Here is a 26,618-nt window from a genome sequence, read left to right as displayed (position 1 = left end):
AGCTGGCCTGGAAGAGGGGCAACCGGGACAGAATCCGGCACCCCGACCGGGACTAGAACCCGGTGTGCCGGCGCCGCAAGGTGGAGGATTAGCCTATTGAGCCACGGCGCTGGCCCTTCATGTCTATTTTTAGAAGGGTCTCCTTCAGTGTTTTGTTAAAGCAGATCTTTGTATGTGAGTGGGGGTAGCGAGTGGTTAGAAGCAGAAAGACTGCTTACCAGACTTCTGCCATCATCTAGGCGAAGATGATGGTGGCCAGAGAGCAGCACTGAAGAAGCTGAGAAGTGGTTAGATCCTGGGTCTAGTTTCTTTTTTAAACTTTCATTTATTTTAAAGGAAGAGAGGTGGGTGGGAGGGGAAAGGGAGACAGAGACAGAGATGGAGACGGAGAAATCTTCCATCTGCTATTTAACTTCTCAAATGCCCACAACAGCCGGGGCTGGGCTAAGCTGAAGCCAGGAGTCAGGAACTCAGTCTGAAGCTCCCACATGAGTGGCAGGAACCCAGGTACCTGGGCCATCAACTGCTACCTGTCGCTCCCCGTCTTCGTGGAGGAGCGACACTGAACCCTGCGCTGTTCTTTCGTCTGCTTGGCCCTCCCCGGGTTTGCTGCTGGTTCTTCCCGGGTTGGCTACTGTCCCTTCCACCTCCGTGGAAGGGCGGTTCCCCCTGCCACATTCCCCACTTCCGCAGGAGAGCAGCACACCGCCAGCCGGCTCTCTCGGGGGCTGCACAGGTGTTCCCTTAGATGTTCCTGGTGCATGCCGTCTCTCTCCTCCTTTATAGTCCTCCTCTGCCAATCCTAACTCGGCTGCCCACACGCCGAGTACGCTGCTCTCCTCCAATCAGGAGCAAGTCCTACAGTTTATTGGCTGAACTGGAGGCAGCTGTGTAGAAGCTGTTTTCTTCTCTCCCAGCGCCATATTGTGGGAGAGCAGATGCATAGAATAAGTCTTAATTCCAGTAACAGTATAGTCCGAGTTGCTCCCCACACTACCTCCCATGGTGTGTAGCAGCAGGAAGCCGCAACCAGGAGCAGAGCTGGGACATGGGTGGTATGTAATGTCTGCACACCAAGAGAGATAGTGACTGCTAAACCAAAAGCCCACCACTGTTTTCTACATTTTTAAAAGCACCTGTGATGGTCGGCGCTGTGGCGTAGCAGGTAAAGCCGCCGCCTGCAGTGCTGGCATCCCACATGAGTGCCGGTTCAAGTCCTGGCTGCTCCACTTCCAATCCAGCTCTCTACTATGGCCTGATAAAGCAGTAGATGGTGGCTCAAGACCTTGGGCCCCTGCACCTGCGGGGGAGATCCGTAAAAAGTCCCTGACTCCTGGCTTCAGATCAGAAGCCAATTGGCTGCAACAGCCAGAGCTGCGCCGATCTGAAGCCAGGAGCCAGGAGCTTCTTCCCGGTCTTCCACGTTGGTGCAGGGGCCCAAGGACCCAGGCCATAGCAGAGAACTGGATTGGAAGAGGAATAGCTGGGTCTCGAACTGGTGCCCTTATGGGATGCCGGCGCTTCAGGCCAGTGCGTTAACCCGCTGCGCCACAGCGCCGGCCCCAATAAATAAATCTTTAAAAAAAATGTACATCTGATCATATGAGATATCTCTGAAATATCAGAAACGGACAGCCTTGTTCAAGTGCATGCCTTTCTAGCCTTATCTGTACAGAGGAAGACACACGATTCATTTTCCACTTGAATTTCTGAATGATTACAAAGTCCAAAAGTTAAATGTTTTCTCTAAGTTGTATTAACAGAAGGATGCTCTATAAATAATTTTTTTCTTGTTTTTTTTTCCCCCATTGGGTACCTTTTTACCCTTAGACTGATTCCAAACATTAGCTATTATAGTTTTTTAGAGTTATGGACAGTGAGAGACAGACAGAGAGAAAGGTCTTCCTTCCATTGGTTCACTCCCCTAATGGCCGCTATGGCCGGCGCTGCGCCGGTCTGAAGTCAGGAGCCAGGGGCTTCCTCCTGGTCTCCCATGCGGGTGCAGGGCCCAAGCACTTGGGCCATCCTCCACTGCCTTCCCGGGCCACAGCAGAGAGCTGGACTGGAAGAGAAGCAACCGGGACAGAATCCGACAGAATCCGGCGCCCCGACCGGGACCAGAACCCGGGGTGCCAGTGCCGCAGGTGGAAGATTAGCCTAGTGAGCCACGGCGCCGGCCAAAAATGAATCTTGATGTGAATGAGATGGGAGAGGGAACTGGAGATGGGAGGGTTACAGGTGGGAGGAAGGTTATGGGGGGAAAAAGCCACTATAATCCAAGAGTTGTACTTTGGAAATTTATATTTATTAAATAAAAGTTTAAAAAAAAAGTCACTCTCCCATCTCCAGCAAAGACTGACCTGGCCCAAAATGTCCAGCGCTTAGGCTGAGAATCCTTGCCTTACAGGAAACTTGAGGAAAAGTTTTAATAAAGATAAAAGGTTGACTAGTTTGAAATCCTGGAAGAAGAAAAAGAGCCTATAGCAGAAGCTTGGGTATATGAAGATTCACTTGAGCCACCAGGAGCTCTCCATAGCCACGGTGGCCTGGGGATTCATTCACAGGAACCTTTCCACCAGTGACGGGAGTGGAAGAATCCAAGCTGCCATGTTTGAAGAGTAAATAGTCAAAGACCGTGGAGATGTTTAAATTCTGTCTCTGATCCTAGTGTTACCTGTGAAACAGCCGAGAAAAGATTACCTCTGTTCTTGGTCTCACATGGAAGAAAAATTTCCAAGCAGACAAGGCAAAGAAAAAAAGCAAGATGTTTTAAAAGCAAGATTTATTTAACTCAGAGACCTCCAGCCAGAGTGGCCTGGAGGGGGGCTCCAACAAAAGCAATACCCAAAGGGGTGGTGATAGTGGGATTTCTAAGTACAGTTTTGAGGAAGAAACTGTCAATCAGTACAAGGTGGGGACAAACCCATCAAGAGACCTGATCTGTAATCTTTTTATCCTGTCTGGCTTGCTCATGATAAAACAAGAGCCATTAGAAGAGCTCTTTGTTTTACAGTAAACTGGGAGCTCAGAGGGTGGAGTCACCACTCCCTTGCTACCCTTATGATAAGACTGTAACCTCCCAAGGAGTAGGGCAGGTGCTCTTCACCTTGCAAAAGATAACTTTGGGGGGAAGAAAGCATTTTGCACCCTAAATTTCCCACTGGACCAACCTGGCTGCCTATTAACCTGACTCCTCATACTAGGCTAAGCTAATTACTTCAAAATGAACAAAACAAAGTAGGACACATTTTCAATAAATTTAAACTGAGAACTACCCTTAATATATCAAGGGAGACAGAAATTTTATAAAAATATTGCAGGAGAATAATAAGCAAAGGACTTGAATATGCATGTCACAAAAGATTTATAAAAGGCCAGAGATCATGGGAAAAACGCTCAACCTCATTAGTATTTAAAGAAATACAATTTGAAGTAATAACCCACCCAAATGGGCTAGGTTACATAGATTGATATCACCCACAATTGGCAAAGGTATGAGATAACAAGCTGTTTAAAATGGCACAATTCCTTGGTAGTGGCAGTTGAAATAGTTTTCTTTATACTTTTCAATATTGCCATTAAAAATAATGCGCTTTTAATTTTACACTAAGTCATGATGCTATTGTCATTTGGAAAACACATATACAGATAAACATCTCTATATATACACACACAAATATTTACACTCACAAAATGGTACTACATATGCCCTCGTTCAGGGCCATCTTCATACTGAACTACAACTGGATTCTCCTCAAAGTGACCGCACTTCCTTGCTTGAAATCCTTCAGTGGTTCTGATTTCAACAAGAGAAAGTGTGAACCCCTCCACACTGCATCAATACCCTTCAAGATCTGATCTTGTCTACCTCTCACCTCACATTTTTTGGTAGAAACTACATATAGGAGCAGGCACTGTGGCAAAGCGGGTAAAGCTGCTGCCTGCAGTGCCAGCATCCCACATGGGCGTCAGTTTCAGTCCCGGCTGCTCCATTTCTGATCCAGCTCTCTGCTATGGCCTGGGAAAGCAGTGGAAGATGGCCCAAGTCCTTGGGTCCCTGCACCTGCATGGGACCCAGAAGCAGCTCCTGGCTCCTGGCTTTGGATCAGCCCAGGTCCAACCACTGCAGCCATGTGAGGAGTGAACCAGCAGATGGAAGACACCTCTCTCTCTCTCTCTCTCCCTCTGCTTTTCTGTAACTCTGCCTTTCAAATAAATAAAGAAATATTTAATAAAACAAAACAAAAAACTACATAATAGTGCTTCTGGCTTCCTTACGCATTAACTTGCCTGAAATTCCTAAAACACTCTTCCCCCTAGGGTACCCTCCCACACTTAATAGTACATTGGACTTCCCTTCCATTATTATACTTAGTGCAGAGCCTAGAAATCCTCTTGTCGGGCTGGAATGTAACCTGAAGCCAGTCTTTGACTTCTGAATCCGCAGTGCTAGCACAGTACCAGCCCACTGGACACACAAATTGTGCTTTACATAGAAATTGCTGTGTTTACTTTTCTATTTCTTGTTCTGATACCTAGCTTCATTTTCATTTATTGTCTGAAATGTTCACTACTGAATTTACAAAAGTGTTGGCGATTATACAGACCTACAAGAGAACTTGAACATCCTAACTTGTTTTGTGTATCTTTCTCTGTAAACCAAAGTTTATCCCCTGATAAACTTTGAAACTGATGACAGTTGAGCTTAAAAAGAAATCAGAATTAATTACCTACCACTGGTGTGTTCGTTTTGAGGAGGAAAGCAGCTAAAGTCAAGGTTTAGAGGCTCTTCCAATACCTAGCAACAGATGTTCAGAGAAGGCAATGGCTTGAGACTTACTAAATGAAGGGAAAAAGAAAAGGAAGAAGGGAAGGAACTTGGACACACTCTGAATTGAAAACACGAGCACAATTTGGCTCCTGTTGGTGAATGTCATTGTCGTGAAGGTTTGGCTGTGTTGCTTGCAGATGACATATGGCCATCTTTATGGCCCAGCAATGACTATAGCTAAAGGAACAGGTTTCTGCCTTCCAGGAGCAACAGCGGTTATTACCAAATGAACACATCCTTTGTCCAGTTACATCCAGTATAGTTAGGTATAGCATTTAAAACATAGATTTATTTGAAAATCACAGCAACAGAGAAGGAGGGCGAAATCTTCCATTCACTGGTTCAACTCCCCAAATGCCTGCCACAGCCAGGGCTGGGCCTGGCTGAAGCCAGGAGGCATAAACTCCATCGAGGTCTCCCACATAATTGGGCCATCGTCTGCTGCTGCCCAGACACATTAGTGGGACGCTGTATCAGAAGCAGGAGTAGCCAAGACTCAGTCGGGCACTCTGATACGGGATGCAGGCGGCTCAAGTAGTGGCTCAGCCCGCTGTGCCCTATGCCTCCCCAGTGATGTACAGCTTTCAGAGTAAAATACCAGCTATTCAGCTAATGACCAAAGAAGGTTAACAGCCTACATAATCAGATATTGCTTTTCTTCGCTAAGCCTTCAACCAAAGGTCTTTGAAGGTATCACGTCAAGGTGCAGACAGCAAATTCATAAAGGGAGAAAACAGAGAAACAATGCCATTTATTCATAAAATACTTCATTTTATCTCAAGAATCAGATATGTTTAATATCTCTATATAAATCGATTGGATATTTTAGCCCCAATCGTTTTTAAGTCTATTCTAAGACTTAGAAAAGTCTTTTTTTTTTTTCCTATTTAGATTTATGACCAGAGAAGATTCCTCTCTTATATGTGAACTTATTGGTCCAAGTAAGGTATAATCAATACTGAAATGCAAGGCAACTTCTGGAAGAAGGGCAAAAATAAAGTGCAAGTTCTAAATTCTTTTCTAATTACTCAGCCAGGCCAGTGGGAGGTCCTGCTAATGTCAAAGGCAGCCCTGGTTTGCGTCTGAGCAGTCGTCTTATTTCTCAAGAGAAAACGATAGGTGTTTGCATAGTGAAGCACGCAGGGACACAGTGGCTCTACAGTCGGGGCTTCCTGATTAAATCCGCTGTCCTAAGTGCCTGTCCAGTACCACACAGGCAGCTCAGACATCTGATAAGGCTCTACACGAAACAACAGCGTTCCCCACAAGAATGATGATTTCTCTCGTCAACTTAACAACAGAGAGAACTTATTTGATTGAACCCCTGTTTTTAAAATAGATTGCCATGTCAGTTTTCCTCTATAAACTGCCAAACTATGAGAGGGTTCTTGTGTCAGGTAGAAAAACTGTTGACCATGGAGATGTTTAAACTACTCCTTTGATCCTAGGATAAACCAAGCAGTTCATTATTTCAAAATGTACACAACAGGCATTCTCTTCAGGTTATCAGGGCATCTTCAAAATACGTCTCAAACGATCCAGAAGCCCTGCATGTTGAACAGTGACACAGACCAGAACCAAATTCATGTTTTCAAGGAAAAGTATAAAACATTGTTCAGCAAAAGCAGCAGCTGTCTATGGCAGCCTGTCGGGCAGGCGGTCCAGCTCGAATCACCCCCGCTTCCTCTGTGTGCCGACTGGGACTTTCTCACGTTCTACTTGATTGAGAGCCTGGGTCCAAGGAAGTGAGAGCCAACAGTCGCTTACTTAACAGTGCGTTGTGTCGTTTCAGGTATACTATTAGGTCTCCTTGCTTTTCCACGACTTCTTCTAGGCTCGAAATGGTCCTGCAGAGAACCGAGACAAACATGGGTTGCCTGTATTCACCAGCATTCACCCGTCTCATGGCAAACAGGTCCCTGCTGGTTTGCGGCACAGCATAGCTGGAACCTTTTATAAGATGTTCATAACACTCTTTCATGATGCGTTTTCCATCTCTGAAACAAACCTATTTTATATATTTCCATTTGAAACTGTAAAAACTTTCACAACTTTAAGACTTTAAAATGGCATCATCATTTTATAAGGCATTTTAATTTGCTAAAGTATGATCATTGACTCTAAGTAAAATTTGAAGAGACAAGTAAAGACAAAATTTGCTCAATAACTGATAGATGATTTAGCATTATAACAGACTACTTTGACCAAGGGAAGCATTTTTTAAAAAATGTATAGCACTATTTTTCCCTTTATTCATTTGATAAAAATTAAAATAGACAAGAATATAAAATAAAATACAAATCTAACTCCTTCTTTCACTACTCTTCACCCACTTTGGTATCACTCCTTAGAAGTGTCGGCCACAGGCACTGGTGTTTGGCCTAGTGGGATTAAGATACCATTTGGAAGATGGGCATCCCATGTGGGAGTGCCTGGGTCCCACTCCTGGCTCTACTTCTGGTTCCAGCTTCCTACTAGTGCACATCCTGAGAGGCAGCAGGTGACGGAGTCCCTGCCCCCACTTGGGAGACCTGGAGTGAGGTCCTGGCTTCTGGTTTAGGCCAGACCCAGCCCTGGGTGTTGTGGGCATTTAGGGAATGAACCGGCAGCAGGTGAGAGCTCTCTGTTTCTCAAATAAATCAAAGAAAGAATTCAAAAAAATCTATAAAATACTTTGAGGGGCCAGTGTTGTGGCAAAGTGGATAAAGCTGCTGCCTACAACACTGGCATCCCCTAGGGGAGTTGATAAGTGTCTCAGCTGCTCCACTTCCGATCCAGCTCCCTGCTAACATGCCTGGGAAAGCAGTGGAAGATGCCCTAAGTGCTTGGGTCTCTGTCACCCATGTGGGAGACCTGAAAGAGGCTCCTGGCTCCTGGCTTTGCAGCCATTTGGGGAGCAAACCAGCGGATGGAAGATTCTCTCTCTGTCCCTCTCTCTGTAAACTCTGACATTCAAATAAATAAAATCAATCTTTCAAATAAAATACTTTGAATTTTCTTCTACATTTGAAAAATGAGTACTAGACATAGTAATGATAATTATAAATACATACCAGATGGGGGCTGGTGCTGTGGTGTAGTGGGTAAAGCTGCTGCCTGCAGTGCTGCCATCCCATGTGGGTGCCACTTCAAGTCCTGGCTGCTCCACTTCCAACCCAGCCCCCTGCTAGTCAGCCTTGGAAAACCGCGGAAGATGGCCCAAGTGCTTGGGCCCCTGCACCCACGTGGGAGGTCCAGATAAGGCTCCTGGCTTTGGCCTGGCCCAGCCCTAGCCATTGAGGCCACTTGGGGAGTAAACCAGCAGACAGAAGACCTCTCTCTGTCTCTGTCTTTGCCTCTCTCTCTCTCTAACTCTTTCAAATAAATAAAAAAGCTTAAAAAAAAATACTAGATGAATTTTTAATGTTGTGACTACAGATGGTCTATCCAGGAAACACAGTAAGCATGTATTTGTTTATCCTTTATATGTTGAAAGGGAAAATGTCAAGGGGTGATAAGTGAAATGTATTCATGGTGAACAGTACTGTGTATAAAATGGCCCCATATGAAAAAAATAAAAGACATAAGCTTATAAATACTGGGGGACAGGCATGGGCTGGAAAAAACCTTCTGAATCCCAATCCTGCCTTTGCAACTCCCTGGTTGTGGGACCTTAACAAGCTACATAAACTCTCTGGTCTTAGCAATTAAAGTAACAGCAAACATTCACCACTTAACATGGTAAAGCACCTGGGACTGCTTTTTTGTTTCCCCTAAGGTTGGCTACTCACTGAGGACGCACTGTTTGTCGGAGGTCTTCAGGCTGTCCTGGTGGGATTGAGGATGGATGCCACGAACAGGGATGACTCTCCAGTATGCTTTCAGCTACTGTCCTGGCTCCCTGTCCTGGCTCCAGCAGGACAGGGGGAAGTGTCTCTCTCACTCCCTGGGGCATTCTGCTTACTTCTGAGTCCCAAGGCCTTCAGGGCTCCACAGAAAGAATGGCCACCTCTTAACACTTCTCACTTTTTCTGTATCCTCCAATTGCAGCTGCTCTGTCCTACACTATACAAAGTACAGCTCCTGCATCCACTATCCTTACTCTACACATTTTTTAAAACGTACTCATTTGAAAAGCAGAGAGACAGATACACAGAGTTTTCATATGCTGGTTCACTCCCCAAGTGCCCTTAATGGCTGAGACCGGGCCAGGTCAAAGCCAGGAGCCTGGACCTCAATCCAGGTCTCCCACATGGGTGGCAGAGACCCAATTATGAGCCCACGACTGCTGCCTCCCAGGGTCTACATTAGCAGGAAGGTGAAGTTAGGACCCACTGCTGGTTGTGAAACCCAGGTACTCCAACGTGGGACATGTACAGCTTAGTCTTAACTGCTAGGCCAAATGCCTGTCCCCTCCTCACTCAGAAATCACTCGTGCGCTGGCGGCCCCTTCCTCCTTCAGTTCCTCTGTAAGTGCGAGTGGTGGGGCCTTTTCTGTTCCTTCACTACGATCCAGAAAAGCCTGGAGAAAGGATGAGGTAAGTATGTGTAGCTTGACCCAGAGCCTTTAACTGATGGTACTCAAATTTTCAAACCCAGATACATTTTCAAAGGGGCAATTCATACAGGTTCTAAAATTAAAGGAAGGCCATGAAATGAATCTTGCTACCTCAAAGTTAACCATATGAGGTAAAGGAATACATATTACACAAACCGGACCTAACCGTGAAGGTACAAATGAAAGTTACAAGCTCCAAGATTAGAACAGTTTCTAGATTACCAAGAGGGGGAAAATCCTCAAGTGAATTAACTACTACTTAATTTGAGAGATGGAGACAGCAAGCCCCATCTGCTGGTTCATTCCCCCGTGCCTGCAATGGCACCCCACTGGGACCTAAGCCAGGAGTCCAGAACTCATCTCCCAAGTGGGTGGCAGGAAGCCAACTACTTACCTGAGCTGTCACTACTGCATCAGCAGGGAGCTGGAGACAGGAGTGGAACCAGGCACGGTACTCCAGTTGTAGCACATGGGTGTCCCAACCTGCGTCTTAACTGCGAGGCCAAATGGCCACCCTGGAAACAGTCTTTTCTTCCTCTTATCTTGTATCCTACCCAAACCTTACCTGAATCCTGTCTCTGAGGTAATGTTGCCGGGGTAAGCACAGATTTTTTCTTCTTCAAGTACATCAGGCTGTGGTTTGGCTCTATTAAATTTTCTAATTTTCTCTAAAACAAGAAAGTCATTATCAGTCAACATTATCAATTCCCGGAAAAATTTTTATTTTCATCTATTCAAATTACATTAATTTTTGTTCAGATAAGTTAACAGGCATAAAAGTGTTGCATGAAGTAAATATATGGGTTTATTAACATGCTCAAATGTGTCAGCACCTGTCAGGCCTGTACTAAGCTCTGGAAATACAGAAAATATGAGAGTAATATAAAAACAGCTGATCTTCATTGTGCACACCCAATGCGAGATGTGGTTTTACTGATTCACCTGGGTGCTCTTCACCATGGGGTGGGTGCTCTTACTCCTCCTATGTTACATAAATGCAAAAGTCAAGTCCTTTACTTACCAGGCTTCTACCCAGGAATCATGACCACTGACACTACTTTATAAAGGAGCTAGAGGCCTAGGGACAATACAGATAATAAGTCTACATTCTAAGACAGTAGGAAAAGTCACTTAAACAAGCTTGCACAAGGAGTCACCATCCCTGGAAAGCCGGTGCTGACTTGGCAGGTTCAACAGGAGGAGGAGGGAAACATGGGGGGGGGGGGGATTAACCACACAGAGCAGGGGAGTGGAGAAGAAAGGGTTTCGGGTGCAGGAAGGGCCTGAACCAATGCTTTCAGTCTTGAGAACAAACCTGTGTGTGTATGGGGGATGCAGGGAACAGACAAGAGGTGAAGCTGGGGGGCTGAGAGGAGGACCCGTGGGGGATACAGGGAACAGACAAGGGGTGAGGCTGGAGGGGGACCCGTGGGGGGTGCAGGGAACAGACAAGGGGTGAGGCTGGAGGGCTGGGAGGGGACCCGTGGGGGATGCAGGGAACAGACAAGGGGTGAGGCTGGAGGGCTGGGAGGGGACCCATGGGGGATGCAGGGAACAGACAAGGGGTGAGGCTGGAGGGCTGGGAGGGGGACCCGTGGGGGATGCAGGGAACAGACAAGGGGTGAGGCTGGAGGGCTGGGAGGGGACCCATGGGGGATGCAGGGAACAGACAAGGGGTGAGGCTGGAGGGCTGGGAGGGAACACGACATGAGCCAAGGCAGATTTTACCCTAAAGCCACTGGCAGTCATTGGAAAGACACCACCACCTTCACTGAGGAGCGGGTGGGATGGGCTGTGCAGTCTTTCCTGCACACTCAGATTCCATATTTCTCTTCCACAGGCCATGAGAAAACTCCGGGCAGGGACACTGTTAATGACCTGAGTTCTCTAGGAACAAGATAACACTGGCAGGAGTTAGAGGATACAGAGAGGGAAACTGTAATGGAATCATCCAGGCAAGGAATGACGAGAACCCAAGGCAGTAGCAGTGACAATGGAAAAAAGACAGAGCTGAGAGGCAGGTGGACTGCACAGGACTGATGACTGATGGACTGCTAATCCTATCAAGTCCTTGGAGAGTAAGGGGGAGAAGGGGAGGAGAGCCCAGGGTGACACCTGGGTTTCTGACTTCGGCAATTTGGAGGCCACTAATGAACCAGGCAGTGTTTGGGAGATCGTGCTATGGGGTAATTACTTGCCCCCAAAATTCACATGTCCATGCCTTAAACTCCCAGTGTGGCTATATTTGAGAATGGGGACTTTAAGAAGGTAATTAAGGTTGCATGAAGTCATCAAGGTGGGACCCTTAATCTAACGGGATTGGCATCTTTATAAGAGCATGCCCAGAGGAAAGGCTGTGAGGACACAGGGAGAAGGCAGCTGTAAGCCCACAGAGTCCTCAGTAGAAACCAGTCCTGCTAATACCCTGATCTTGGACTTCCGGTCTCCGGGGCTGCAGGAAGATAAGTGTCTGCTAAGCCACACAGTGCTCTGTTGCACAGCCTTGGGAAACGAATGCAAGTGCTTGGGCCCCTGTCACCCACGTGGGAGACTTGCGTGAAGCTCCTGGTTCCTGTCTGACCCAGCTCTGGTCATTGTGGCCATTTGGGAGTAAGATCTCTGTGTGTCTCTCCTCTCTCTCCCTGTAACTCTACCTTTCAAGTAAATAATTCACTCTTTTAAAGTATACAATTCAGTGGTTTCAAGATATCAAAGAGTTCTGCTCTCTTGTTATATCCATAATAAATGTTAGGACATTTTCATTACTTGCAAAAGAAACCTGTACTCATTAGCAGTCACTCCTCAAGTGAGGTTCCCTCCAGCCAGCCTTGAGCAACCACTAATCAACCACTTGTCTCCTCAGATGTGCCTGCTCCGGGCATTTCACATATGTGGAATCAGAATTATGAAGTCTTTTGTAACTGCTTCTTTCACTTAGCATAATTGTTCAAGGTTCATGTGCTCATCCAGGTCTATAGTAACTTCACTCACTATTCATTCCCTGTTGGTTGCAGAACACTCCTCCCTTGTATGAAAATCACACACACAGGTCACTCATCCCGACAACGTTTTGGGAGTGTCCACCTCTTGGCTCTTATGAATAACCCTGCTTTGACCATTCGCATCCATGTTTTGTGTGGTTGTGTTCCCAGTTCTCTGGGATACACAGGCAGGAGTGCAACTGCAAACTTCCTTTGAGGAGCTGTCGGACTCCAGTGCTGTTACACACAGTGGCTGAGAACTAGGTGGAAGAAGCTGAAGAAGAAAGATGAAGAACTGGAAAGACTAAGAGATTTTTAGGGCACCACCAGAAACAACCAGGAAAATAGCAGGCAGTACTGCGCCTAAAGAACACAGTGAAGACGTATAACCAGAAGCCTCTGACCTTCACCCAGAGGCCAGGAAAGCTGGAAATGAGAGGCACGTGAAGCTTCAAACGGAACTGGGCACAAAACATGAGATCCACCCTGCCAGGCTAGAGAAGAGAGAGACGCGCCCTGAGGCTTATTCAGACGGGTCTCAGAGGACACGCGGCAAAGCTGAATAAAGAGGATGGCGAGTGGGGCTCGCCAAGCCAGAACAGTGCGTCCCGGAGCAAGGGCAGAGCCCATTTCAAGCTGCGAGTGACCAGCTGTGTCCACTGTCACAGGAAGATCCAGTAAGGTGGGGGCTGCCTGTCAATCTGACACCAGCTGTGTGTGTTCATATCATTTCTCCCTAAAATGGTGTCTCCCGTGTAATTTCTAAATAACCAAAAAACCCTGGGATGTGTTTACTTCTTAGACTTAGAAATTTCTTGAATTGGGGGAAAGGGGATAACAGTTATACAGTATTATCAAAACTAAGGGGCAGAAATTAAAAACGTACACATTGTCTGACAATATGAATATGTCCATCTTTCAGACTCACTTTGGTCATTTAAAAAAGTGTTTATTTATTTATTTATTGAGAGAGAGACGGAGAGTATTTCCATTTGTTGGTTTAGTCCCCCAATGCCCACAACAACCCAGGTGGGGCCAGGGCTGAAGCTGGGAGCTAGAAACTCAATCCAGGTCTCTCATGTGGGTGGCAGGAGCCCAATTACTTGAGTCACCACTGCTGCCTCCCAGGGTCTGCACTGGCAGGAAGCTGCTGTCAGGAGCCAGGACTGGAAGTCTAACCCACGCACTTCAATGTGGGATGCAGGTTTCCTTAACTGTGTCTTAACCAGAGGCTAAATACCCACCCCAACTTTTGCAGTTTTTAAAATAAATTAAGCTTGGGAGCTGGCACTGTGGCACAGCAGGTTAAAGCTCCAGCCTGCAGTGCTGGCATGCCATACGGGCACCAGTTTGAGTCCTGGCTGCTCCACTTCCAATCTAGCTCTTTGCTATGGCCTGGAAAAGCAGCAGAAGATGGCCCAGGACCTTGGGCCCCTGCACCCTCGTGGGAGTCTGGAAGAAGCTCCTGGCTCCTAGTTTCAGATCAGCTCAGCTCTGGCTGTTGCAGTCATCTGGGGAGTGAACCAGCGGATGGAAGACCTCTCTATCTTTGCCTCTACCTCTCTCTATAACTCTTTCAAATAAATAAAATAAATCTTTAAAATAAATAAATAAATTCACTTGGATGCATTCAGCAGCTTTTAGATCAGGTCTAACAACAACACCAAGGCCAACCACATGGAAAAAGAATCTCCCGCTTGTGAAAACCCTAAGCCAAGCAGAGCGAGTGTGCTACACCGTCGGAAGACCACGGCCACAGCGACCTGTTCATTGTGTGTTCTTTGATCCACACTGAAGCTCTCACAACTTTGGGGCTGCTGAAAGGCTGGTAACTGTGGCAGGAATGGAGTCCTCTGCTTCTTCTTTCTTTCGAACATTTATGTATTTATTTGAAGAGAGGAGGAGAGATCTTCCAACCACTGGTTCTCTCCTCAAATGGCTCTAATAGCTGGGGTAAGTCAGGCAAAAGCCAGGAGTCAGGAACTGTATCCCAGTCTCCCACTTGGGTGGCAGGGGCCCAAGTACTGGGGTCATCATCTGCTGGCCCCGGCTTATTTTTAAATGAATGGAGAGGTAATGAAATTTAGTATTCTGAAACTAAATTTTATTTCCCATTTTTCCATGTACAGGCAGTAAGGCAAATTAATGCTGAACAAGAGGAAACTGTTTAAACAAATGTTTAAATCCCAGATGTTCCATTTCCAATCCAGCTCCCTGCTGATGCCCCTGGGAGAGCAGAAGATATCCCAAGTTCTTGGATCCCTGTCCCTACATGGGAGACCCAGGTGGAGTTCCAAGCTCCTGGCTTCAGCCTGGCCCATCTTTGGTCATTGTGGCCATTTGGCGAATGAACTAGCAGATGGGAAAATCTCTCTCTCTGTAACTCTGCCTTTCAAATAAATAAATAAATACTTAAAAAAGAGGTAAGCCTTTCACTGGGAAGGTAGAAGAAAAGTAGTCACATTAAACCTCCTAAAGAAATGCTGTATTTGTATAAACCCTGTATCACATAAGTTTATAATAATTACAAACCTTCCTTATACAAATAATCTTTCATTTATTTTGCAAATCTGACTTATGGATTATCAGATATTCTTAAAGTAGGGAGTCTATCAATTTGAGATTTAAAAAGACAATTTTGAATGGTGAATTTCATTCATATAAAACATTTAAAAATTAATGTAAATGAACATGAAATATGTTACTATGTCTTTAACTATAGACAAAAACAATATTTTTTAACTTTGGGAGACAATGGACCAAATAAACGCTGCATACTAATGAAGAAATTCTATCTTTTTGTTCAAATTTAGGTGTCATGTAACTAATGCAAGATGCTTCAAAAAGCTCATGGGAAAAATGGATTAAAAATAAGTTCATTTTAGCACAAAGTCTTCAATATTCTTTTTATCATAATAGACATTTTCCGTGGACTTTCTGAAGCAGCCTTGTATATCTGTGCCCAACTGTAAAACTGAGTTCTTCTGAGGATTTTATTTTAAAGATTTTATTTCATTCAACAGACAGTTACAGATAGAGAGGGAGAGACGAACGGAGAAAGAGAATTTTCCACCTGCTGGTTCACTCCCCAAATGGCCACAACGGCTGGAGCTGGGCTGTTCTGAAGCCAGGAGCCAAGAGCTTCTTCCTGGTCTCCCATGTGGATACAGGGGCCCAAACACTTGAGCCATCCTTCATTGCTTTCCCAGACCATTAACATCGAGCTGGATCAGAAGTGGAGCAGCCAGGACTCAGCAGCGCCCACAGGGATGCCGGTGCCGCAGGTGGTGGTTTTACCCGCTATACCACAGCACTGCCACGAGAACTCTTACAGCATCTGCTTTCTCTAGCTCCCTTTAAATGGGCTCAGGTTGGGTCTTGTTGCTGTTTTTAAATAGTATCTGTATTACTTAAAGCATAATTAATTATAGAAAATCCTTTAAAACTAATGGAGTAAATCCTAGAGAAATAAATCTCAGACTACATTTTTATAATATGCATTTTAAAAATATTTATGTACTTATTTTCATTTGAAAGAGAGAGAGACAGATAGAGATCTTCCATCTATGGGTTCACTCCCCAAATGGCCCAGGGTTGGGCCAGGACAAAGCAGGGAACAGGAAGCTCCATCCAGGCCTCCCATGCGGATGGCAGGGGCCCAAGTACTTGGGCCATCACTTGCTGCCACCCAGACTGCTCATCTGCAGGAAGCTGGAACTGGAAGCAGAGCCAAGAGTTGAAGCCAGGCACTCTGATATGGGATACAGGCATCCCAAATGGCATCTTAACTGCTAAGCCGAATGCCCTGCCTCATTTTACCCATGTTAATTCCCTGCATTTCCATGACACTGTCACCTCCTTCTATGTCACAGAGCCTTAGGAGGTATCATAGAAAATAGTTTTTCCAATGTATCCACCTAAAACTTTACTGAAGGCTGCATCTCTCGGCAGTAAACATAAGCTGCACAGATACCAAAAAGTAAGAAGCTAATTGAATTATATGCGTAGCTCTAAACTACGACGCCCAGTTTACAGCACTGAACAGACATGACACATCACACAATGGAACTGATTCAATCAATATGATTCAGTGTTCACTCATGACACATGGATCACTTTATTGATACACTGAGCCATTCTCGACATACTGAAAAATTAGCCTTAAAAGTAGTCTTATTCCACTCAATGAGGTTATTTGGGTGGTATGCATCCTTTAGAGTGAAGGGTAAATGTAATCTTGTGCCTAACTGTGCTAATTACTTTCTGACAAATACAGACAAATTGTAAGATGAGTAAGAATATGACATCCAGGGGAGGAGTCTGGCCTGGCCATTAAGACACCTGCATCCCATGGTGCCTAGGTTCAAGATCTGGTTCTGCTACAGATTCCATCTTCCTGCTAATGCAGATCCTGGAAGCAGTGGTGATGGTTCAAGTAGCTGGACCCCTGCCACCCATGTGGGAGACCTGCACTGAGTGCCTGGTTCCTAGCTTCGGCCTACTCCAGCCCTGACTGTTGCGGCATTTTGGGAGTGAACCAGTAGATGGTCTCTGCGTCTTTCTCTCTCATCTCTCTCTCTCTAAAAATAAATAAATAAATAAATAAATGAATAATTTTTTAAAAAGAATGTGACATCATTCACATTTACAAACTTGTCATTCTATTTCTAGTATAAATACCCTTCCCCTCTGGACTCAAGAGACACACAACATTCAGTTCATGAAACACCAAGCTAACGCCCACATGACTTCTTTGATAATCAGAGAAATGATTTCTTTCAAAATAAATAATATTTAGTGTCACAAAACAAATGTCAGCTCAATGCCACCAGGTTAGCTACTATCATGGACAGATTTCACTGCATGTTAATACTGCATCAGGAGAGAAATCTACATTTCTCCAGGGCCTGGATTTTTTTCTGTTTAAGCATCCTTACTATTTTTCACATTAACATATCTGAGGCCTACTTGATTTTAAAAGTTTGCAGAGAGACTGACTGACCCACTCTCAGGCAGCTCTACACTGAGAAACAGGTTCCTACAAGCGTTTTCCCAAAGCAGTCATGGGCTAAATGTAGTCTTGCATCTATAGTTTACTTATTTATTTCCCTATTTTGTTATTTTTAAATGCCAAACTTACATTTCAGTTGCCTACAGGCAGACAGGCAAAAGTTTGTATTTTTTTTTTTAACGGCAGGGCCATACTGTAGCTGACAACAATGCAGGGACGACCCAGACTTGGAAATGTGACTGTGTGGTGGTGGCTGGAACTTCCTGTCGGTCTGCAATGAGTGAAGTCTGGATGTGATCAGCAATGAGAGATACACATGGGTGCTAAATAGCTTCTCAGTTACACAGGAAAATTTCTTTGTCACTACTTGGTGCTGAAGATAACTTAGGGCTGTGCTTCAAACAGGGAGGACAGTGGCAGGTAAAGGTCTTGATCAGAACAGCCTGGGTGCGATGCCCACCTGCGTAAAGGAGCAGACACATCATGGAGCTGATGAGTTCCAGGGCCAGCACAGCCAGGATGAGGTCGAGATACAACCTGCTGGGCTCGGGGAAGGAGTGCTGCAGGCACAGTATGAGGAGGAGGACCGTGCTGCCTGGAAAGGAGAAACACAAGACACGGTGTGTCCTGGGAAATGCGTACTTCGTCTTCCTCCAGTAGACGCTTGGTGTCCGTCTGCTCCCCAACACCCAGTGCCTGACACCCTGAAATTTCCCAGGTGGTAAGAGTGGCAGGAGCATGTTTCTGTTGTTAATATTCAGTTTCTGAACTGAGGTCCCAAAACCCTTGGAAATTTCCAAGTGATACAAATGGTTCATGATTCATAACAAGCATGGGAGGTTATGTTAACGAGATTACTTCGAGTGGGGCCCTGGTCACCAGAAAAACTAAGTTATCAGAGGGCTGGAAACCTCAGCCCTACCCACCAACCTCAGGGAAGAAGATGATGCTGGAAATTCAAGTGCTAAGAAAGCTCTTGAACAGAGCGAACCTGCTGTTTCACTCCCCAAATGCCCACAACAGCCAGGGCTGGGCCAGGCCAAAGCTGGGTGTTCAGAACATGATATGGGTCTCCCATGTGGGTGACAGGGGAGAGCCATTACCTACGGCCTCCCAGGGTATGCCTTAGTAGGAGGCTGGGTTAGTAGTAGAGGTTTTTTTTTGTTTTGTTTTGTTTTGTTTTTTTTTTTTTTTTTTTTTTTTTTTTGGACAGGCAGAGTGGACAGTGAGAGAGAGAGACAGAGAGAAAGGTCTTCCTTTTTGCCGTTGGTTCACCCTCCAATGGCCACCGCGGCGGGCGCACCGCGCTGATCCGATGGCAGGAGCCAGGTGCTTCCTCCTGGTCTCCCATGGGGTGCAGGGCCCAAGCACCTGGGCCATCCTCCACTGCACTCCCGAGCCACAGCAGAGAGCTGGCCTGGAAGAGGGGCAACCGGGACAGAATCCGGCGCCCCAACCAGGACTAGAACCCGGTGTGCCGGCGCCGCTAGGCGGAGGATTAGCCTAGTGAGCCGCGGCGCCGGCCAGTAGTAGAGTTTTATAAATAGTATTCCTTCCAGTATTTACCTTCCAGACTAGCTCCCTTAATCTCTGGGGTCCCTCTCTCAGCCCTAGAGAGGAACGCTGCTTCTATGGGCCCACCTGACAGTTTGAAAGTGACTGTTTTTCAGTGCAGGGGCAATGGGAGAAGGGGAAAATTCAAATACGCAATTTCTATGTAACTAATATCTGACAGTCCAAAATGTATGTGGGTCTACAAAAGGAGAACAGATAAATCAGGGAAACACTTTTGACTTACGTAAGAGGAAAGTGAGGTCCTTCCCTCCATCTCCACCCCCATCCCAAAATAATTGTTTCCCTCCTGAGAAAACAATGAAAAGGGCCAGGATGAGGTTAGTCCATGTTAGCTAGGCCATCACATGGGAAAACAGAATGGTCACATTTTTTTGCTCAGCTAGAGTTCTGTGCTGCCACGGATTTAATTTTTTGTTTTTCCAAATTAAAGACTACAAGAAAACAGAAACAAGATACATAGCTGCCCCCAAACCCTTTGATTTTCTGGGTCCTCACATGAGCAATATAAAACTGATATACTGATTAACAGTCCAGTGGTTTGGAAACTTATCATGACGAAGAGTCACAAGTTTAACAAGAATTGGAAAGTCAGGAAAAAAACCAATGGTCACTCTCTTTGTGCACCCTAACAACACTATTTCCTGACCATCACTTGAGAAACTGGGCATTACTTCAGTCATATACTATAAAAGGTCTTTCAGTAGCTACAGAGGTTTTTGATTTTGTGTTTGTGGTTAGATGATATCTTTAGGCCAAAAAAGAATGCTACAACCACAACTTGAATATATAAACCAAGCTCATCCTCAGAAGAGGCAGGGAGTCACTGGCCCCCAGGGTCAGGATCTACCTTCTGCTGAGACACGCCCTTTAGCTTACACTGAGAACTTCACTGCGGGGTTGAAGTTGCAGCCTGCCCTTTAAGAAAACATGTTCAAAGAACACAGAAGAAAAGCAAATTCTGTACAGCAGGTTTTCTGGGGAAGAAGTCATTCCTACTCTGGATTCAAATTTTCAACGATGCATTCTGAACTCAAATTGAGGAGGATCTTCTAAAAAGGTGGAAAATTTGATACTACATCAAAAATCCCCAAAAAAGTTCAAATTAATCCATTAAACCTTTACAATGTCTGCAACAAGGGTGAGTTCTCAGGTAGCTGGCAGGAAGCCACATGGGACAACCACATCCCACAGCAGGACGCCTGGGTCAGAATCCCTGCTCCACTCCGTTTCAGCTCCCTGCTGATGTGCACTGGGAGCCAGCAGGTGATGGCTCAAGCAGCTCCGTGCCATTCACGTGGGAGCCCTGGACTGAGTTCCCAGCTGCAGGCTTTGGCCTGGCCGGCCTGGCAACTTCAAGCATTTAGGAATGACCCAGTGGACAGGAGGCCTCTGTCTGTCTCCCCACCTTTCAAATGAATAAAAGCAAACAGAATTTATAAGAATAAAATACAATGTCTGCAACAACAAAGAAAAGGAACACTAATGTATTCTAAATCCTCTAGAAGCCTTCTGATTTTGCCTCCATAAATAAAGATCTGTGCATTTTCCCAAGTTTCCATTTTGAAAAATGCATCTCATTACATAACAGTGTCTGCTTCCGAGACTTTCACCATCACCATCTCCTACTGGGAAAAAGCAGTGAGCTTTCAGTAAGAAAAAAACAACATAGCCCTCACCCTCAGAAATATGAAAAAACCTGATGATATCCAAAAAGGAGGAAATTTTATATTTCAAACAGGGTTGCATGTATACCATGTTGAGAACAAATCCAGATTTCAAGTGAAAATTAAGACTGCTTATAAAAAACAAAAAACTTCAAGACATTAAGGTGATCCAAATTTTAATAGCCACAACACAAGTTACCTCAGAAAAATAGGAGGATGTATTTGACTACAAAATGAAACCTCGGGGCTGGCACTGCAGCGTGGCAGATTAAGCAATTGTCCGTCACACCAGCATCCCACGAGTTCCAGTTCAAGTCCCAACTGCTCCCCTTCCAATCCAGCTCCCTACTAATGTGCCGGGGAAAGCAGTGGAAGATTACCCAACTGCTTGGATCCCTGCCACCCATCTGGGAAACCTGGATGGTTTTCCTGGCTCCTGGCTCCTGGCTTTGGCCTGGCCCAGTCCCAGCCATTATGGCCATTTGAGGAGTGAACCCGTGGATAGAAGATATTTATCTTTTTTAAATATTTATTTATTTATTTGAAAATCAGAGTTACACAGAGAGAGGAGAGGCAGAGAGAGAGAGAGAGGGGTCTTCCATCCGCTGGTTCACTCTGATTGGCCGCAACAGCCAGAGTTTTGTGCCGATCCGAAGCCAGGAGCCAGGAGCTTCTTCTGGGTCTCCCACGTGGGTGCAGGGGCCCAAGCACTTGGGCCATCTTCTACTGCTTTCCCAGGCCACAGCAGAGAGCTGGATCAGAAGTGAAGCAGCCGAGACTTGAACCAGCTCCCATATGGAATGCCAGCACTGGAGGCGGTGGCCCTACCTACTATGCCACAGTGCCAGCCCCCCAAAATATAATTTTTTTTTTAAAAGAAAAATTGATTTCTGCCTCCTACACCAACAACCCGCAGAGAGGCTGAGAGGCAGCAGGGCTTACCAGTCGAGTGTATCATGAGCGCGAGGCTTTTCAGACGCCTGGTGGAGCGGTAGATCAGGCTGTAACCCCGGCTTCTCACTTTCCGGTGGTGGTACTGGATGTACCGTTCGAGAAGGAGATGCAGAATCCACAGGATGACTTTCCCCAGGATGATGACTGTCTGCACTTTCAGCGGGTTGGTGTAGTTTCCTGGGCACTTGTCCTCATTTGGATTAGGGTAGGAGCAAAGCACACCTGTTAAAAAGGCTAAAACAACAAACACCACCTGGAGGACAGGAAAGCGGCAGGGTTAATGTTCAATACTTGGGATCAGGACGCGATCACCATCACCCCAGCTCATACTTTCACTGTCCTCTTTTGTGGATATTTTAATCACATTTTAAACATTTTTACAAACTTTAAAAACAGATTTTACAAATTTGCAGAAAATCTGGAAAACAAACAAAATCACAAATGAGAAGATAAAAACTACCCCAATCCTACCTGGCAGACCACTTAATGTCAAAGGCAGTTTCCTTTCCACCTGTCTTCAATTAAAAAGAACTTTTAGGGGCCCATGCCGTGGTGTAGTAGGCTAAGCCTCTGCCTGCAGCACCAGCAGCCCATATAGGCGGTGGTCCCAGTACATTCTGTTTACTTCATCACAATGAAACCCACATTGAAAACCTACTACAGAGGGCAGGCGCTGTGGTATAGTAAGGTAATCCTTCGCCTGCGAGGCTGGCACACCACATAGGTGCTCGTTTGTGTCCTGGCTGCTCCTCCTCTGATCCAGCTCTCTGCTGGCAGCCCGGGAAGACAGTGGAAGATGGCCCAAGTGCTTGGGCGCCCAGGTGGGAGACCTAAAAGAAGCTCCTGGATCCTGGCTTTGGCTGGCCCAGCTGCAACAGTTGCAGCCATTTAGGAAGTGAACCAGCCAACAGAAGACCTCTCTCTCTTAACTCTGATTCTCAAATAAAAAAAAAAAAAAATACATCTTTTTTTAAAAAAAGTTAATTTAGCATCTCAAAAGTAAATAATAAATATGGCTTAAAAGAGTTTATTTCTAAATGGTATTGGCATAAAAACAGACACATAGACCAATGAAACAGAAGAGAATTGAGAAATAAATTCATATAATTACAGATAATTTAAAAAAAATATTTATTTATTTATTTATTTGAAAGCCAAGAGTTATAGAGAGAGGGAGAGACACAGAGAGATCTTCCATCTACTGGTTCACTCCACAGATGGCTGCAACAGCCAAGGAAGGGCCAGGCCAAAGCCAGGACTCAGGATCCAGGATCCAGGAGCCTCCTCCAGGTCCCCTATGTGGATATGAGGGGCCCTAGCACTTGGGCCATCCTCTGCTGCTTTTCCCAGGCCATCAGCAGGGAGCTGGATTTGAATTGGAGCAGCCAGGGCTCAAACCAGCATCTATATATGGGATGCTGGTATTGTAGGGCAGCGGCTTCACCCACTATACCACAAGGCCAGCCCATACAGCCAACTGGATTTTGACAAAGGCAGCTATTACATAAATTGGAGAAAGGAAAATCTCTTCAACAAGTGCTACTTGGAAAGCTGGGTACCCACAAACAGAATAAAGAAAATGATCCCAACCTCTGACCGCATACCAAACTCAAGTCAAATGGATCAAAGACCCAAATGTAAGGACTAAAACTATGAAACTACCAGAAAAAAACACAAATAAACACTTTCCAGATATCAGTATAGGCAATGTTGTTTTTGGGTAAGATCCCAAAAGCACAGGCAACAAAAGTAAAACTAGACAAATAGGGTTTTATCAAACTAAGATTCTTCTGTACAGCAAAAGAATCAATAGAGGAAAGAAACAAACTATAGATTGTGAGAAAATATTTGCAAACCATGCAACTGACAGAGATTCATTTCCAGAATATTTACCTATATATATATATACACACACACACGCAGACACACACAAAAGCAAAAAAAAAAAAAAAACGGCAAAACAAATAATCTTATTACAAAATGAGCAAATGACCCACATACAAATGGCCAATAAGTGTGTGAAAAAATGCTCAACATTACTAATCATCAGTGAAATGCAAATCAAAAACCACAGTGAGATGTCATTCCACCCCAATGAGAACGGCTATAACAGAAACGACAAAAAATTCACAAACACTGGCAAGGGCGTAGAGAAAGGGGAACTTTCATACACCGTTGGTGGCAATGTAAATTAGTACAGCCATTATGAAAAACAGGGTGGAAGTTCCTCAAAACACTGAAAACAGATCTACCATATGACCAGCTATCCCACTTCTGGGAAAACTGCTGTGTTACTCACAACAGCCAATATAATGACCCAACTTACATGCCCAAAAACAGAGGAATGGATAAGGAAATATATGTATATATATAAAATACATAGTATATTTATAATATATGTATTATGTATATATATATAAATTACCACATGTTCTTACTTACATGTGGAAGCTGAACAGATCTCACAGAAGTAATGAATAGAATAGTAGTTAGCAGAGACTAGTTTGAGGGTGGGGAGGCAGGGGTGGAGAGAGGACAGGTCATGGGTACATGGGTACAGCTGGATAGGAGGAATAACTTCTAACATTCTACATCCTACTACTGTAGGAGAACTATCATTGACAGGGATCAGCTGAGTATTTTCAAATAGCTAGTATTTTAATCATTCTCTACACGAAAGAAATGGCATATGTGGATATGCCAGTTAGCCTGATCTGATAACCATACATTAAAAACATGTTTTGAAATGCTTCACTGTACTCATAAATACTACAATTACTATGAAAGGATTTCAGAAAATGGAATTAAAAGATAAATTTATTTTGGTGTAAAAAAAAAAACCCTGAAATCTATGCATATGAAGGGTACTCACAAAATTTATGGTAATGTGTATATATTACAAAAATTTTACAAGGATTTCAATTATTTATATTAAATGTTTCACTTAATTCAATTTTCATGAATTTTTGATGTTCTCTCATGTGTTAAATAAACATATATATTAAAATTAAATTTTGGCCGGCGCCGTGGCTCACTAGGCTAATCCTCCGCCTAGCGGCGCCGGCACACCGGGTTCTAGTCCCGGTCGGGGCGCCGGATTCTGTCCCAGTTGCCCCTCTTCCAGGCCAGCCCTCTGCTGTGGCCAGGGAGTGCAGTGGAGGATGGCCCAGGTGCTTGGGCCCTGCACCCCATGGGAGACCAGGAAAAGCACCTGGCTCCTGGCTCCTGCCATCGGATCAGCGCGGTGCGCGGGCCGCAGCGCGCCGGCCGCGGCGGCCATTGGAGGGTGAACCGACGGCAAAGGAAGACCTTTCTCTCTGTCTCTCTCTCTCTCACTGTCCACTCTGCCTGTCAAAAAAAAAAAAATTTAAATTTTAAAAAAATTTTAAGAATTTTTAGGAGAACAGTATAACCAGTGATTAGATTGACAAAAATTTAAATGATTGTTGCCAACAGACACTCATATTTTGCTAAATGGATTGGGAATTATTTTTGGAAAATAATTTCTAAGTATATTGACCTAGAAATCCTTCTTTAAGGACGTTATTCCTCAAAAGTAAAGGCAGAGGAGCTAGGATCTATAGATATTATAGTCTTTGTATTCGAAACAATTTAAAACTTCTCAAGTATGCATCCATACACAGAAGAAGGTTTCAATAAATGAAGACACATCTGGGCTGGTGTGCTGTAGCTGCTTAAGCTGCTGCTTGTGCTGCCAGCATCCCAAATTGGGGTGCTGGCTCCAGTCCTGGCTGCTGTGCTTCTGATCCACCTGGGAAGGAAGTGGAAGATGGCTCAAGTACGTGGGCTCCTGCCAGGAGATGAGGATGGAGTTCCCGCCTCCCGGATTCCACATGCCTCAGACCTGGCCATCGTAGCCATTTGTAGAGTAAACCAGTGGATGGAAGATCTATTTCTCCCTCCCTCTCTGTCACTCCACCTTTCAAATAAATAAATATCTTTTAAAATTAATTGAGACACATCCATACAAATTGCGAAATATTATGCAGCTATAAAGGAATTAACTAAATCTCTGTGCACTGGTTTGGAGAGACCTCTATGGTACATTAAGATGAAAAGAAACATTTAGAGCAGTGTTTCTCAGAGCCTGGTTTCAGACCAGGAGCACCAGTATCACCTGAGACTCTGTTAGCAATACACATTCTTGAACCTGCCCTAGCCAGCCTGAGCTAGAATCCCTGGGGGTACAGCCCAATCTGTGCTCTCACAAGCTTTCCAGGGGCAGTCTGATGTATGCTGAAGTGTGAAGTTTGGGAAAAAAAAAAAAAAAAAACCATTGTAGAGTAATAAGTACAGTATTACACAAATTTTTGGGAAAAAAATGAGGGGAAACCCTTAGACATGTGCTAATGTCTTTGAAATATTTATAGGAACTTAACAAAAGGCAGTGAAGGAAATGCAAGGAACTGACCTGACCCTATCATTAACTCGGGGAGAAGGGCCCAGGTAGAGAAAAGGGAGATTATGTTTCACCTGTATATACTTTGCTAATGCTCTATTTGGTTTTTTTAAAAGGCTTATTAATTTATTTGAAAGTCAGAGTTACAAGGACAAAGAGGGAGAGACAGAGAGAGATCTTGCATCTGCTGGTTCACTCCCCAAATGGCCATAATGGTTGGGCTGAAGCCAAGCGCCAGGATCCAGGAGCTTCTTCCAGGCCTTCCCTATGGGTGCAGGGGCCCAAGCACTTGGGCCATCCTCTGCTGCTTTCCCAGGCCATTAACAGAGAGCTGGATTGGGAGTGGAGCAGCTGGGATTTGAAAGTATGCCCAAATGCAATGCCTGTTAATGCAGGTGGCAGCTTTATCCAGTATGCCATACGCTGGCCTAAAGTTTCTTTTAAAGTGGTATGTGTGCATTTGTACATACACAATATGTTATGTAAAAAGGAAGAAGAGAAACAGGCCAACATCTAGGTACCACAAGGCCACCACTGCATGTGGCAGCACCAGGAAAGAAGTGCGTCAGCTGAGACCCAGGGATAAGGAAGCCTTGACAAGAGCTGCCACGTCTATAGAAGCCCCACAAGGAGGACGACTCAGTT

General features: G+C 45.0%; 1 protein-coding gene across 3 annotated transcripts in view; it reads right to left on the bottom strand.

Moving 5' to 3' along the window:
• Nucleotides 1-2,765: 2,765 nt before the first annotated feature.
• The window catches only part of TMEM192 (transmembrane protein 192), a 33,750-nt gene continuing 9,897 nt past the window's right edge, over nucleotides 2,766-26,618 (bottom strand). For 2 of the 3 annotated variants that reach the window (XM_002720555.5, XM_017350135.3), the window contains 4 exons: nucleotides 21,542-21,806; nucleotides 17,821-17,955; nucleotides 9,934-10,036; nucleotides 2,766-6,678 (listed from right to left, as the gene is read on the bottom strand). In XM_002720555.5, the coding sequence (XP_002720601.1) occupies nucleotides 6,540-6,678; nucleotides 9,934-10,036; nucleotides 17,821-17,955; nucleotides 21,542-21,806 (642 nt within the window). In that variant the 3' untranslated portion in view covers nucleotides 2,766-6,539. The remainder of the gene's footprint in view (nucleotides 6,679-9,933; nucleotides 10,037-17,820; nucleotides 17,956-21,541; nucleotides 21,807-26,618) is intronic. The other variant, XM_017350134.3, reaches the window with a different exon arrangement.

Source organism: Oryctolagus cuniculus, chromosome 8, assembly GCF_964237555.1.
Source record: "Oryctolagus cuniculus chromosome 8, mOryCun1.1, whole genome shotgun sequence".
NCBI lineage: Eukaryota > Metazoa > Chordata > Mammalia > Lagomorpha > Leporidae > Oryctolagus > Oryctolagus cuniculus.
Note: the sequence above shows the minus strand (reverse complement) of the source record. Positions and strands in the feature narration are given on the sequence as shown.